The sequence below is a fragment of the Lupinus angustifolius genome, chromosome LG17 (assembly GCF_001865875.1).
Source record: "Lupinus angustifolius cultivar Tanjil chromosome LG17, LupAngTanjil_v1.0, whole genome shotgun sequence".
NCBI classification, from domain to species: domain Eukaryota; kingdom Viridiplantae; phylum Streptophyta; class Magnoliopsida; order Fabales; family Fabaceae; genus Lupinus; species Lupinus angustifolius.
The window spans coordinates 2,725,314-2,740,908 of record NC_032025.1 but is presented as its reverse complement, the minus strand read 5'-3'; the positions used below and the strand labels follow the sequence as shown (position 1 = coordinate 2,740,908).

Sequence of the window (15,595 nt, the reverse complement as noted above, 5' to 3'; positions counted from 1 at the left end):
CATTTGAATTACTTTTATTTAAAAGTTAATGATAATTGAAAATAAATGATAGATAATTCAGTGATAATGTAAAAAACTCTTACATTATCAGATTATACTAATAAAGATAATAAACAAGTTTCGTATTGAGCATTTAATGCTTACATTCCAACCAAATATTAAACTAGGGTTTATGTATCCATATATTTGAAAGTGAAATATATTCATTAAACAAAATAAAAGCTAGCAAAAAACATGTATCTAAATTTGGTTAAGGACTAAAATCAAAATTACTCAATTTATAGGAACCAATAAACAAAATACATAAAGTTAAACAAATGATATTGAAGTGACTAGATTACTTAATCTAAGCATTTTACATTCACAACTAACAACATTGAACAATTACAAATTTTTTAGAAAACATAAAAACAAAAATGAAAATACTAAGATCAAAATTCACTATCATACAAAAATATATTTAATCTTTTTATTATCAAGACAGGCATATGCAAAAGAGAGCTTATACACAAAGTTCATTCAAAGCTAAATATTTGAGAAGCAATCGTATGCATAAAGATTCATCGACCCAAAACTGTTTTAATGTGCTGTTGAATATCACTAGCTAAGTTCTCAGAGGAAAGAAAACACTTTGTTTTTGTGGCAAAAGCTAGTTCCCCAATTTCTGCTGTTCATTAATCAATGACTTCAGCGCACTTATTTCTTTTAAAATACCCTAGTTATAATTAGATATATGTACATATATACACAAAATACTACTAACAGATACATTTAATTATCATGTGATGTTATTCCCATCCTCGTTATACCAAAGGCTAGCTGTCATGCAGAGGGTAAGTTGTCTCAGCAAGTTGGTATTTAAAATAGAAAGCAACTAGGTTAATATGAAATAAAGGAAACTATTTCTTTTTGAAATGTATCGAGTAGGAGAATATGATATAGACCATAATTCAAAGTAGAATATTTTATAATCTGAGTATTCAAAAATCAAGGTGAAGGCTCAAGAATAAAAGGGGTGAGGGGTTAAAAATTGCTGGTTTGCGAGTAGAGAGTTATAAACTTATAATATAATTGCTTCATGTTCAACGACAAGAAATTTATTGCTTGAAACATGTGGCTGGTGCAAGTGTGCTGGTCTGAAATGATGAATCCCTCAACCCGAAACATCTAGTAAGAAAAAACTAAGATACTAACCACATACTACTACTTATAAGAGTCCCGGAGATGAAAAAATAAAACCCAACAAGACAGTAATTAAGTAGAACAAGTAAATTAATCAAACTCAATACAATAACATCATATTCATGTCTATGACCTTGAGTATTAGGGAAAAGAGAAGAAAGAAACACATCAGATCAAATATATATAAAGTCCATGAGTTTTCTGACCTCAATCTAATAAATCAGCACTTCCAATTACTTGATGATCAACATCTTCAATAACCATGAATCACATTAGATTAAGAGTCATGAAATGGCACCATCACTAAGCATCCACAAAGAAGAAATTAAACCCTCATCAAAATGAAGAACCTGCAACTGAGTTTCCCACCCACCCATCCACTGGCAACTGAACATTCGGCATATTCACCGGCAAATTAAAGAACGGCAGCCCTGAAGACGGGTCCGGAAACTGGTTGTTATTCCCTCCACCGCCACTAGAACCGTGACCACCATCTTGACCAGGTGGTTGTATCTGAAGGTTTTCTTCTTCATCCAAAGGTAATCTTTCATAAGCCACGTTGGTGAAAGAAGCAGCAATCACAATCACAGGCCCCACTGCGGTCAACTCTCCAACCACACTTCCTCCCACCACCTGTCCCTGCCCTCCGGCGAGGTATATGGTTAGGCTCGTCGCTCCCGGCGGAGCAGGTGGCGGAAGGAAGGACCCAGAGAGTGATAAAATCTCGAACCTTCCCTGGAGGGTGACGACGGATCCAGCCGCTGCTGGCTGACGTAAGCTGACATTGGTGATGGTGCCGCTACCACTGAGGATACAGATCCCGCGCTGGCGGCGCCGCGCGTAGGTGGCGACGCAGTCGAAAACGTCGCATCCATTGCCGACTTCGAGAATATGAGCCCTCAGCGTGTTAGCGCTTTCCTTTGTTATGATCACCGGAGGTTTGGGCTTGTTCTTGGAGCCAGCTGGTCGACCACGTGGGCGGCGCGTGACAACGTCACCCCCGGAACCGGATTCGAGCCCTTGGTGGGGTCCATCTTCATATGGGTCACCTTGGTTTCCGTCTTCTTCTGATTCGGTTTGTTGTTGCTGCTGTTGCAAGTTGAAGTCTGGTCTGTGGAGATTTTGAACAAAGCGTGAAGCTGTACCTAAATCTAAACCAGCCATCAAAAGAAGAGACAGATATAGAAATTTTTACTCAAAGAAATTAGAAAAAATAATAGTTGTTTAGGTTATCGATATTAAACTGTTCTTTTCTCTTTCCTTTAGTTTAGGTTAATTACTTTAAGGGAAGTGGTATATATACATATATTATTATTAAAGTATATAATATGGGAATAAAAAAATTGAAAGGAAGAAGAGAGAGTTGAAAGTTTGAATTGAAAGAGGATATAAAAAAGTGAGAGAGGAGTGCAGATAAAGAAAAGCAAGAAGGAAAAGAAACAGGAGAAGAAGAAGAAGCAAGGCAAGGACGGTGAAGGAGACAGACTCAAAACGAGGTCATATGTATCCGCAATCAGAAGTTTAAATAATGGGCATAAATCAATAGTTGGTTGAAATCTTTTTTGAAAAAAAATCCCCGGTCAAGATAAAATACTAACTATTCCTAACAATGTATGTGTATATTTTTTTTACATTCCAAACTGGAAAAAAAGAAGAAGACATAAGCTAATATAAAGTAACAAATAATGTCATGAAATGACTGATAATTTGATGGAGCTATGGTTTTGACATTAATAATAGTACATGATTTTAGAAGTTTAGTGGATAAGAATACTTATTGTTCTCCTAATTTTTTATCTCTATTTTAGTAATTTTCTTTGTTGATCAAAATATAAATAATAGTATATGATTATGAGCTTAAATTCATCAATAAACTACATCCATTATAATAAATTTAACTTCAACAACCAAATTAAGGGATAACCATGTATAGGTATTAATGTGTATATACAAAATATGATTCAAGCCAATAAGGAGTCTTTTTGAATCAAATTATATAACTTTAAATGAATCATTTTCAAGAATGACATCTACCATCAATATTCAGCTTTACCCTCTTTGTTTCCTCGCAACACCATTGTACGTGTGGCTCATCTTTCTCAATGATCCCATGCTAATTCTAGAGCGCCACCCATAATAATTCTGATGAACACTACTAATTAATATTCCAAGTATTAGTGTTATAAATGGAATTGTTCCTCCACCTCAAACCCACTAGAACATTTCTTACAAATTGGGCTTATTATCATAATCCTCTTAAAACGAAACTCATTAGAAAGTAACACATCAACAATACCATGCCAAAACATGAATTTTACTTTATCTTGAACTCTTATACGCCACGCCCAACTCCAAACTTCTTCTTAGAATCAGTGTCCTCCATATGATATGGACGAGTTTTCTATGATATGCAAGTGAAAACCTCTCTTCCTTTATGCCACTAGCTATTATAGTTAAGTATTGATATGATAAATTACATGATCTGAATCTGACACGCTGGATCTGGTCTTGATGTTATGGAATCTTTCCTTAATTATTTTATGGTCTCCCCCTCCTCCTCTTGCTTGCAAGTTGCAAATTGCAATATTATTATTAGTTCATGATATTATGACACATGTTGTTATCCTTTTATTTTTATGCACTTTTTTTTATGGGCAAAGGTAAACAAATATTAAATAAAAATTATAGTTACATAAATTTCAATTAAATGACAATCAAGATTTTAATATTTTCTTAGAAGTCTCTCTCCAATACTGCACTGAGTTTTGAGTGAATTTTAACGGGAGACTTTTATGTCATATCATATGTTACTTAATTTTTCTATCTCAAACCAACAGTATTTGTTAACAAATAAAAATAATATTTTATTTGAATTTTATTTTACGAAAATAATGTATTAAATTTGAGTGTCTAGATGCAAGTGAATTGGGACAAATGATTCACAACTCTCTCTTTGAATCCTAACAGCATAAAAGTTAGTGGATACTTATTTAGGCATTTTATTAACTGCATACTTGTATAATCAAATGGAGGTGTACAAGAGAAATGATGTTTTTATTATTAATTTCAAGGACAAAAATAACATTACTATTAAATATATATGATAAGTTATTTTAGAAGATGATAGTTAGTTAAAATGTTATGAATTAACAAGTTAGGTTTATGTTAGGTATTTGTTTTACAGACTTTCTTTTCTTCTTTTCTCTTGTATTAATAAGTCATATTAGCTTACTTCTTATTCAATCAATTCAATTCATTCAATTTTGTAATGAGAATTCAATCATTCAATGAGAATATTATCAATCTTTGTTTCTCATTCTTCTTTCTTTAAGTCTCTTGAAGCTTTCTTTTATATATTTCTTGATTCATTAAAAAGCTTTCTTTTTCATAACTCTTACCATATTTAAACAATTACAAGTATAAATAAAAGGACATATTTTTCACAACATTTTGTATTTTTGCTCTCTTTTCACATCATGGAGAGAAGTCTTTCATTAAATTGATGTCAAAATTTTGGTATTCATCATAAAACATTTTGCATAACAGAGAAAAGGACAGGTGTAACAACTAACAAACAAATTATTGCACGTACTAGAGTAGGTCACAAAATAGATAAACCTGTCCATACCTGCGCATAGGGTGCTACTCTGTATGTAAATAATAAACGAGGCAACTTCTCTCAAAATATTGAGCAATTCCACTGTCGCATAGAAAAGTTTATTGATGTCATTTTCTGTTGGAATGATTGAATTAAACGTATTGGTGTTAATTTCAAACTAGATGCCTTACTTCTTTTAATTTCATCATCGACCCTCAGCTTTCTTGCAAGTAACTGAAGTATAAATTGCAAATAAGATGACATCAACGGATGAGTCATGGACTAGTTGGTTGTGTGATTTGGTAAGTGAAAACATCACACATTTTTCTACAAAAATAGAAATCACATATCCTAAGATTTAGTGTCTCATTGTATATTAATATTATCAAAAAATGTCAATTAGTTAAGAAAAAAAATCCAGGAAATAATTTTTTTGATTACTTGTTGTAATGCGATTGGCTTGAGACATGGAAACAATAATTTTTTGGGACATGCTATCCTTGTTCTTTTCTACACTGTTCCAAGTTTATTTAAGGTTGGACAAAGATCATCTATTCCAAAAACATCATATCCCCATCTTCCAAGTCAATCAAGCTTCATAAAATAACGTACAAATAATAATTTCCGATATTATAATTTTTATTTTCAATTAAATAAGATTTTTTAATTGAATTGGGACACTAAATGAGACAAGAATAAGAACATCAGTATCAAGTTACTATTGTTATTAAACTCTTGCTGGCTCATCACATGTTTTCTCAGGATGCAGAAGACTACAGTTTAATCAGTGAATCATACACAAGGGTGGTTGAGGGAGGTTTGTCATATCCTAATAATGATGTAGTCCCTACACCACAAGAGGAGAACTCAGAAAACCAACTCTCTTATGCAACCTTCAAAACTAACAACTCTAACACTATGAGCAATTCTTCTGGGGATCATAACAGTAGCACTTTTGAGAAGCCTTCCAAAGCACTCAAGACTAGAACCACATCAAACATCGGGTACCTTTCACAGAAGGACTCTTCTTCCTCGTCCTATATCCTCTCCTTTGACAATGTCAATCCAGAACCAATATTACTGAACACTGATACCACCTTGATGCCAAAAGGCAAGATTGAAAATGAAAGGAAGGAGTTAATACGCATTAATGTTCGGTGTGTTTGTTTCATATTATTTGTTGGGAAGAAATGTTTCTTGCTTTTGTTTTAACTCCTTTAAAGTCAATAATGCATGTTTGACCACACACAAAAAATGAATGAAGCATCTAAACAACCGATTTCCCTATCTATATAAAACATTGAAAAGGTGATGAAGATGAAAAGTTAAACTTCAAAACTACTAGTATCTGCGAATCTTATTATTTATGAATCTCAACTGAACGCCATAACCATGTACTAGTTAAGGTGCACTACTTAAGCAGATGGACAAGGCCACTGTACTGAGGGATACTATAAAACACGTGAAATTTCTCCACCAGCAAGTGAAAAAACTGGAAGAGCAAGCCAAAAGAAAAAGGGTAGAATCTGTGGTATATGTTGAGAAATCTAAGGTGTCTTCCTCGGAAGATGTCCCGGACAGTTCATCAAATTCCGTGGACGGAGACTCCAATAATGACCCTTCCTCAAAATCAATAGAATCACTACCAGAGATCGAGGCAAGGGTGTCAGAGAAGAACGTGCTGATTCGGATCCAATGCAAGAAACAAAAGGGAGTGCTTGTGAACATAGTGAAAGTGATAGAGAACCTTCATCTCTCAGTTATCAATAGCAGTGCTTTGATTTTCGGAACCTCCCTTATGGACATAACCATCATAGCCGAGATACCATTTTACTTCTTCAAACTAGGATTCAGCTTCTGAAATTGATCATTGGGTTGTTTGTCGAGTGATAATAAATTAGTTTGGGATATTGCAATAATTTCTTATTCTTCTAGAAAGTACACATGCATTTAAATTCTCTAAAGTCTAAACCATAAATCACGGTTATTAATTATAATAATTCAGGATATTCACCAAAAAAAAATAATAATTTAGGATATCATCATTCCAATTTAGAGAAGCCACATCTTTAGAACTTAACAAACTTGGAATGATGAATGAAAAATAGGAAATATTTAATAATTTACACTTTTTTATATATTTTTAATTACAATTTGAAAGTAATTTCCCTAGTGCTTAATTCTAGCAAAATTACTGATTATATACTAATATAATAATTAATAAGACTATTGAAATACATTAAAAGAGTGTATAATAATTAATAAATCTTATAGCTCCACTTACCTGTGGATGTTCCCGGCTCGGACAGGATTGTCTTCAGTGCAAGGATATCTGTGCGAAACCAAACAAAAAAATTAATAACTCTAATATTTATGCAAATATTTATATACAGTCAGTGTATCATCTAAAATTTTCAATTATGATCATAAATAAATTGTGGATGAAGCAGTAACAATATAAAAAATTCTTACCCTATAAATATATACATTTTTTTCCATAATGAATATCCTCTTTCGAATATGGAATAATAACATCTCCTATGTAAAGGAAAGTTGCATTAAGGTCACATTGATCTCTAATTTGGGACGCATTTTTACAACATATTTTTTGGTTGGAAGACCGATTCGGCAACTTAAGAAGAGACGAACTTGATTTCTACTTCTCCCAATTGATTTGGAGTTGCCACTACATTTTTTTGCAGTTAAAATGTAGAAAACTTTTTTTATGCCCGAATTGGATAATATTGTCTTTAAACAAATATTCTGAGTTCGAGAGTCGATTACGGATCAGGGAAGGTATTAGCATCCTGCCCCCTGTATTAAAATGATACTCTCACTAATATCATGAACTTTTATACCGTTAAACAAATTTATTTATTAAGATTAAAATATTGAAAGAAAACATTTTATTTTTTATTTTTGTGTCTGACAATAGATTATCTTGCTCCTACGTAATCCCGGGTGCAATAGGGAAATCAAGACTACGTAGTTCTGGTTCGAAAATTGGTTAGTCAAAATATAATTTGATTTTTTATCGTATTTAAGATATGTGAAGCAGCAAAAGCTAAAGTCCGCATCGCACCAAATCTTAAAGATTTTTAAAAGTAATCAAAATTTAATCATTGGCGAGATAGATGAAGCAGCAGAAACTAATGTTCGCACAACATCTAATCTCAAATGGATTTTTAAAATAGTTAAAAATTTAATCGTTTGTGAGATAGATGAAACAACAAAAACTAATGTCCGCACCACATCGAATCTCAAATAGATTTTTTTTAAATGGTTAAAATTTAATCGTTTACGAGATAGATGGAGCAGAAAATCTAATATATGCACCACATCTAATCTCAAATAGATTTTTTTGAAATATATAAAATATTATTTTTATTATGAAAGTGTAGTTTTTATTAAAACAAATATTAATTATTTAGGTTGAAATATGAATCATTAATAGCTATGAGATATTGAACATACTAGTTAACAATCTCTTTATTTAAAATGGCCTAAACAGGGACATTAAAACAAAACAAATAAATATATAGATATATTATGAAGAAATAATAAACAAAAAATTTAAATCAACAAAAACATTAAAAGGTAAGAATGTTAAGTAAAAAGAAAAAGGAAAGGTATCCGCTTCACAAATTAAATTTGGGATTGAAATCCCTAATTCCTCTCTTCTCTTTCCACTCACGGCCAAAAGGGGTAGGATAGAAATCCTAAACTCCCAATCCACCCTCTTCTTCTCTTCTTCGCCTTGTTCCAGAGACGGGTTTGCGATTCGGGTCGTGATGGTTCTTCGACGAGGAGGTGGTTCGTGGTTGGGTCACCTCTTCCCCTTTTCTCCCCTTCGACGACTTCAATGGTGCTGGACAAGGCCACCGGTGACGGCTTCACCTCTTCTCTCCGGTGGCAGCGGCGATGGGAGGCAGTAACGGTGGTGAGGTGCAGTGGTTCGATTGATGAAAGTGGAATCACGGTGCGTAACGTCGATTACCACGATGGTTTGAAGAAAAGGTAATCCTTTCCTTATTTCTCATGAACCCTCACCCTCTCCCTCATAGAGACTTATTAGGGTTCCAGATTAGTAGTGATAAGGGAGTAATCCCTTTTCTATTGAAATTCTGCCTAATCTTATTGCTGGTACTAATTGGTGGTGACATGTAAACTAAAACAGATTTCAATCATGTGTTTTTTTTTATTTACGTTCTAATCCAGTATATGTGTTTCTGTGGAATGATCGGTGTTATGTATGTAAAAATAGATTTGGATCAAAAGCTAAACTGGACGTAAATCATATTATCTTGCTTTAAGGTTACAGCAATGCACGTTTGTTTTCATCTATTTCGTTTTTACTTAAGTAGGTAGATGTTCTGTTGAAACCACTGTGTATCAATTAAAAAACATTTATGAATTAAGCATATAAGTCTAGTACATAGACCATATAGAGCAGGATATGTTTATCGGATATGCGTGTATGTGTTGATGCTCAGGGCACATATAAAACATTGTTTTTTGTAGTTTGAATGCTTACCTGAGTGTATGCTCTCTTCCTTTGTCCTTCTGAATGTTGGTTCTCTGATTACATAGGCTATGCCTCTAGTATGTGGTGATATGTGTGTATCTGTGTATGCTCTGAATGTTCTCTTTTTATCACTGTGTGGTCTGTGTGTATATGCTCTATTTTTTTGTTGCAATGTATGTGTTTCTTGTGCACACACTGTGATGCTGTATATGTTTCTCTCTGGTTGTTGTATTTCTGTTTTGGTATTGTAGTCTCCGTTTTTGTTTCTCTGTTTTTCTTATGGCTGTATGTTGTATCCTTTATATAATGGTTGGTTGGGGGTCTCTTGGGTTGCTAATTGAGAATTAGTAATGTGCGACCACCTCTTTTATTTTCTGGTTATTCTCCTTTAACTGCTCATTAGGGTTGATTATGGGCAATAGGTAACTGTTGGAGTTTTTTAGTCTGCCCCTTTTTATGCTGATTTCTCATTTTGAAATTGCTCATTACTGTTGATTATATGCATCTGTAATTATGGTGAGAGTAACTGAAAATGCTGATATTTTCTGATTTGCCTCTTTTAACTTCTCATGGCTTCTTTTAGTTCTTTTTCTCTTAATACCAACCCATCAATGCCTTGAAACGTAGCCTTTGATCTCTTTTTGCAGGAATCACTATCAGAGACATCATCAACACTCTTTTTTAGGTGAAGATCATATTCAGTAAATCAGCAGTAAATAATCACTCAACAAGCAGAATGTTGCATAAGATGATAAGAGGGACAAATAATTAGTTTTTATCACTGAAAACAAACTGAACTCATGAATTTGTTTAGATCTGGTGTAACCTGTTTAGATCACATATAGGCAAATAAGTTAGATTTGTTCAGTTACATATATAGGGGAGATTTAAATCACATACATTGAACCAATTGGCAAGTAGTAACCCTTTTGTAAAATATACAATACAAGCCACGGAGGCAGATAATGTTTATGAACATCCTAAGTACTATTCCATGTGATCTAATATAATTAATAGAATTGAATTGACACTCATAATAGGCTTTTTACATAAACTCCAGTGTGGTTGGTCCCTCCCAGCACCGGGGTTGGCAAATGGATCCTATTTTCTTGCAATTATCCATGACCTCAATCTAACAATGAATCCATGACCTCAATCTAAAATCATGTTCGCAAAAATGTTGTTGTCACAAATGGATTTTACTTCTTGCCATCTTGTGCACTTACTATAACCATATTCATGCTCTCTTTTTTTAGATTTTTTTGTTGTTTTTGTATTTTAATTTATTTGACAAATAATTGGACAAAATTGAATATTCACAACTATAAATGCAGATGGATGATGAGTTCAGCTTGAGCGTAAAGGAGTTCCTTAGAAGCCTCAGAATGAGACTCTCTCAATTTAAGTAGGTCTGTATCGGGTCAATAGCCCTCACTTTAATGCAAATGGAGTACAGTGTCAATAAATGTCCAATGTCTTAGCATTAATAACAAGATAAGAAGAAATAATAATTGTGGCCAGAGATACCTAGTAAGATTAATTATAGGAAAGTGGGATTTGAAGTAGGTCTGTGGGATTTGAAGTAGGTCTCAATTTAAGTAGGTCTCTATCGGGTCAATAGCCCTCACTTTTGTGTCTCAATTTCACTGTGTCCTCATTCAATTGAAAATTGTTACATACTTAAAAAAAAACAAAACAAAACATAATTTTTTTATGTTAGTTGATAGAATTTGATTAATTTTGGACATATAATATGAATATTTGGGGACATGGGATCTTGGTTATGTTTTCTAACCCATAAATTTAAAAAAGATGACTCTCCTCCACCGTAAGAAAAGTAATATATAACTTATATCATAAATTATTACTTTATTTATTAATTAGCTTACAACTAACCTATGTTATTTTTAATGTTGGATAACTTATGTAATAATGTATCATTACTCATTTTAAAGAATTAAGGCATATTAGACACAGTTTAAAGAATTGCCTGTAAAAATAAAATATACTTTTTATACGTAAAAATGTCGTATTTCAAACATAAAATTAACAAAATTTTGTAATATCATTCGGAAAAATAATAATATAGGCTTTATTCCTGATTAAAAAAATACAATATCAAACAAATTGGTTATGATAATTTAGTTAGTAATTGAAATAAAATTATACAAATTTCAATAAATTATTTGAATTAACTTGATAAAGTCCAGTCCTATGGTTCACTTTAGAACCAATAGGTTGAACAAGCTTGTGTAATCTAGCTTACACCAAGCTCATAAAAAAACCAAGAATACAATAAATGCTTTTGTTGGTTTAAATATCACATTTTCAATATCTTCCAAATCACATTATATTTTAATGTTATTATATATACAACAGTAAGATGCTATTGGTAATGATGATGTTATTATTAAAGTTCTTATTTTTGAAGTTTGTGACAATATTGATTATTATATCTTTAAATTGAATGTTTATATTTTGCACGATTCAATTGGCCTACGTGATATTAATGAAGTGATCTTAGATATATGATATACCTTAATGCCTCAAGTTTCTTTCTGAGTTATGTTAGTTTAAGTATAAAGATTTGTGTTTAATTGAAAATTTAAAGTTTTCTACTTTGTGTTTGAACTATGTTTTATAATTATTATTATTCTCCTTTTGATTGTCAAAGTAATAAATACGAACATAGGGAACATCTGCATAAATATATAAGTTGTTTGTAATTGTTTTCTTAGTGTTCTCTAAATTTCTTATACTCGCGGATACGTCGAGTAACCCAGAACTCATATAGGATAGATCTAGGTCCAAATGAGAATGAACAAGCCATATCTGACTACTACACTATCCTAATCGATTGTCATTTCTAGTTTTGTTTTGGAGTCAAGTATCATTTGTTGAAATTTGAGAAGGAAAGGATATAAGTGAATGAAGTCCTAAACTTAATTTTAAAAGGTTTATAGGTAGAAAAAAGTCCTTCACATCTTGCTACCAGAAGTTTTCAAGAATTTAATTAAATAAATTATTCATTCATGAAAATTTTGTGATTCTCAAACACAATTTGGGTTCTAACATGCACATTTGCAAACCACAAAGATAATCACCTCTCCTTCCACTTAGCCACATGGACATATCTCCATAATATAAGAATTGGATTTTAATTTCTTTTGTGAATGATAAAATAAATGTCAAACCAATAATAGAGTTTTTGCCAACTATTATTTGGCTTGGGTACAAGAAAAATATATTATTGTCTGATTCCTCCAGCCCTCCCCTTCTCAAAATGTTGGTATCTATTTTATTATAAATCTCAACTCATTTGCCCAACAATTTAAACCTTAAAAAACATTGGTTGTACTGCTGCATAGAAGAAGATTTTTTTACAAAAAACTATTCTATCTGTATATATAGTTGGAATTAATCGTATTTACCTCTGTAATTTTTTTTGGAAAAGAATAAAATTAAAGTTAAAAAGCTCAAAAGGGCATTCTAAAAATGTTTCAAAGAGACCAAACAAACATAATTCAAGTTAACCTGATAAAAACAATCCCCAACTACCCAGAGTTTGACCAAATTTTACTAGTGAAGACAGGGATCAGCCGCATTCAGAAACTTCCAACTACCAACTAACACCAAAAAAAAATCATATAACATTTTCACATGTTTCTGTTGACCCGGGTACGAAGCGTGTACGGTGCCCCTACATAAAACCTTGAAAACTTTGTTCTTTCTCATCATGCAATTTTTGGAAAATTAATCTCTTCTTCTAATACCTTTCTTTCATCAATACCCTATGGATTCTTTTGATGATCTCGACTTGGATTATTTCTATGATCAGTGTTTCAACTCCGAAAGCAATCAACAATGTTTCCCAGTTGAATGTCCTGATAGCTCCGTTCAAACATTGAGTCCCTACAATACTTTCACAAGTGGGTTTATGGCTCCTAAGGCTTCTAATTCTGCCTCTCTAACCAGCTCCCAAATTATTTCTTTTCAGTCCTTCAAAGCTCCAGCATTTGCTTCCCATCAAATTTACAACCTAGAAAATTCTGATGTGAAGTCTAAGGTTGCTGCATTTGCTAGGAACACGAGCCAAGCCCAAGGACATGTGGCAGCTGAAAGAAAACGAAGGGAAAAGCTCACCCAGAAGTTCATTGCTCTTTCGGCCATTGTTCCTGGCCTCAAGAAGGTACAGTACTCAACTTAGAAATTGTTCTTTCTTTCTAATCTCGTGCATGGTGCATCTTCAATAAAACCCATCTACTTTAATTGGGTACAGTTTAGGGATAATAAACCCACCTGCAATGCAGGCCTACCTACCTAATAAGTTCAACCACCAACAATTTACAAGTGTGTGTTGAAATAGGAAAAGAACCATTTTTTAGATGAAAAGGGCAAAAAGAAATTTATTGAATTGATAAGATATCTTGCCATAGGAAAAGAACAATCTTCCTCCGACTTTTAAAATGAAACTCGTACAACTTTTCTAAGGAAATAAATTAGGGGTTCTCAATTTCTCTTTAATATCTTATTCTTTCTTTTTACTCTCTTACAAAAAAATATTGTACATGTTGTACAAAATCAAAAGTATAAATTAAAAAGTAGTTCTGTTTAGAAAAATAATAATCCCAAGGGATGGGTGTAAAGAATGTAAAAATTTATTGGTTAAACAAGACTTGAATATATGTGCATGCAGATGGACAAGGCTTCTGTGTTAGGAGATGCCATCAAGTATGTGAAGCAACTACAAGAACGCGTGCAGACTCTAGAAGATTATGCAGCCCAGAAAAAAACTGAATCAGCATTCTTAGTAAAGAGATCTATTCTCATTGCCGAGGATGATGATGATAGCAACGAATGTTCTCTGAGTAACTGTGACCAACCACTCCCTCATATTGAAGCAAGAGTTTCTGGTAAAGATGTACTCATCAGAATCCACTGCGACAAACATAGTGGCTGTGCTGCAACAATACTTAGCGAGTTAGACAAGTATCATCTCACTGTCCAGGGTAGCAGCTTTTTGCCCTTCGGGAATAACATTCTTGATATAACTATAGTCGCTCAGGTAAACAAATAACTAACCATAGATTCATTTAATACAATTTTTAGTTATATTTTGGCAACAACATTACATTTACTGTAAGTGTTTGTACATCAAACTTGTACAATTTTAGTTTTGGAAAATGAAAGGTGGATTACAATTTTTGTTATTGTTATTTTCTCCTTCTTTACCCAAAATAAGTTGTTTGAGTTTAATATTAAAATTGGAGTGAAAAAACATTTTTTTTTATTAAAATTAAAGATTTTTGGTTGAGAATAAGGTTATAAGGCAATTAGGCAAGTGCATAGTTTACACTTTCAGGTGCATTTCATTGCTAAGATTATTAGCTCTAAAGATCATGGTCATCATATGATATTTGTGTTTTCATGCAGATGAACCAGGGAAACTGCATGACACCAAAGGATCTCATAGAGAGCCTACGCCAATCTTTGAGAGCGTTCATTTGATCGTGCATATATAACCACTTAATTAGAGGAATCTATGACATTGATGTGCATGAGAATAACTATAGGATACGTATATTTGGTGAATAATGACTTTTGTGACAGTGCTTTCATTTTCCTTTTTAGTCCATGATATAGATTCTGCAATAAGATAAATCAAGGGCTCGTGGGTATCTCTTCCCAAATATCAGTGTTTACATGGGTCTTGTTCTGCTTCTGTGTGAGGAGTTCCAATCTACAGATGATACATGCTAAAGGGTTATCTTCTGTTATTTTTTTCGTAGTTGATTTCGGCTACATTACCTACCCTCACAATAGCGTAGTATTTTCAATTCCATGTACCTTTTCTTTTTGGTGTGTTTTTAAAGAGGTTTTTTTTAGAGGCTTTTTCACTTATCAAATAGGCCTCTTTCATCCCTCTTTACCTTTGTGAAAATGGCCCAGCTTGCTAGTATGAATTATTGAGATATCAGTCTTGAACTAGTAGCTGTAGAACTCTGACAAATTTATTTTACTTCGCATTTTTTAAAGAAAAATAAAGTTCATTGAATAAAATTAGTTTGAAGAATAAAGTTGAATAACTTATGTAAATGTAACTAATAAATAATTAAGGACTCTTAGCTCCTTTGATTAAAAAACAAATAAAGAATGAATCAAAAAGGAAGAAATTGATTTACTTTGGTGCATGTCGTTAAGTGGACAGCAATGTTATTATATTCACAAGTGACATAAAATATTAAACATTTTCCTTTTTGAGAAAGAAATAAATATAAGAAAGAAATTGT

The 15,595-nt window shown here is 32.6% G+C and overlaps 3 protein-coding genes across 3 annotated transcripts; 2 read left to right on the top strand and 1 right to left on the bottom strand.

Annotated features, from left to right (window-relative positions):
* LOC109331999 (AT-hook motif nuclear-localized protein 23-like) lies at positions 1,226 to 2,573 on the bottom strand. Its single transcript, XM_019566833.1, has one exon. It carries the CDS (start codon positions 2,344 to 2,346, stop codon positions 1,519 to 1,521), a length of 828 nt encoding a protein of 275 aa, XP_019422378.1. The 5' UTR covers positions 2,347 to 2,573; the 3' UTR covers positions 1,226 to 1,518.
* Positions 5,038 to 10,714, top strand: LOC109330785 (transcription factor bHLH18-like). The gene is made up of 4 exons (XM_019565064.1): positions 5,038 to 5,082; positions 5,543 to 5,891; positions 6,187 to 6,600; positions 10,638 to 10,714. The coding sequence occupies exons 1-4, from the start codon at positions 5,038 to 5,040 to the stop codon at positions 10,712 to 10,714; spliced, it is 885 nt and encodes a 294-aa protein (XP_019420609.1).
* Positions 13,048 to 14,919, top strand: LOC109331998 (transcription factor bHLH25-like). The gene is made up of 3 exons (XM_019566832.1): positions 13,048 to 13,494; positions 14,002 to 14,370; positions 14,739 to 14,919. Exons 1-3 carry the CDS (start codon positions 13,099 to 13,101, stop codon positions 14,811 to 14,813), a joined length of 840 nt encoding a protein of 279 aa, XP_019422377.1. The 5' UTR covers positions 13,048 to 13,098; the 3' UTR covers positions 14,814 to 14,919.

Excerpts from the sequence above, each read along its gene's own strand:
- LOC109331999 (XM_019566833.1), bottom strand. The coding sequence starts at position 2,346 with ATGGCTGGTTTAGATTTAGGTACAGCTTCACGCTTTGTTCAAAATCTC.
- LOC109331998 (XM_019566832.1), top strand. The coding sequence starts at position 13,099 with ATGGATTCTTTTGATGATCTCGACTTGGATTATTTCTATGATCAGTGT. Across the intron at positions 13,495-14,001 it reads TTGTTCCTGGCCTCAAGAAG|ATGGACAAGGCTTCTGTGTT; the intron begins GTACAGTACTCA and ends ATGTGCATGCAG. Across the intron at positions 14,371-14,738 it reads ATATAACTATAGTCGCTCAG|ATGAACCAGGGAAACTGCAT; the intron begins GTAAACAAATAA and ends GTTTTCATGCAG.
- LOC109330785 (XM_019565064.1), top strand. The coding sequence starts at position 5,038 with ATGACATCAACGGATGAGTCATGGACTAGTTGGTTGTGTGATTTG. Across the intron at positions 5,892-6,186 it reads TACCACCTTGATGCCAAAAG|GTGCACTACTTAAGCAGATG; the intron begins GCAAGATTGAAA and ends GTACTAGTTAAG. Across the intron at positions 6,601-10,637 it reads GGACATAACCATCATAGCCG|AGATGGATGATGAGTTCAGC; the intron begins AGATACCATTTT and ends AACTATAAATGC.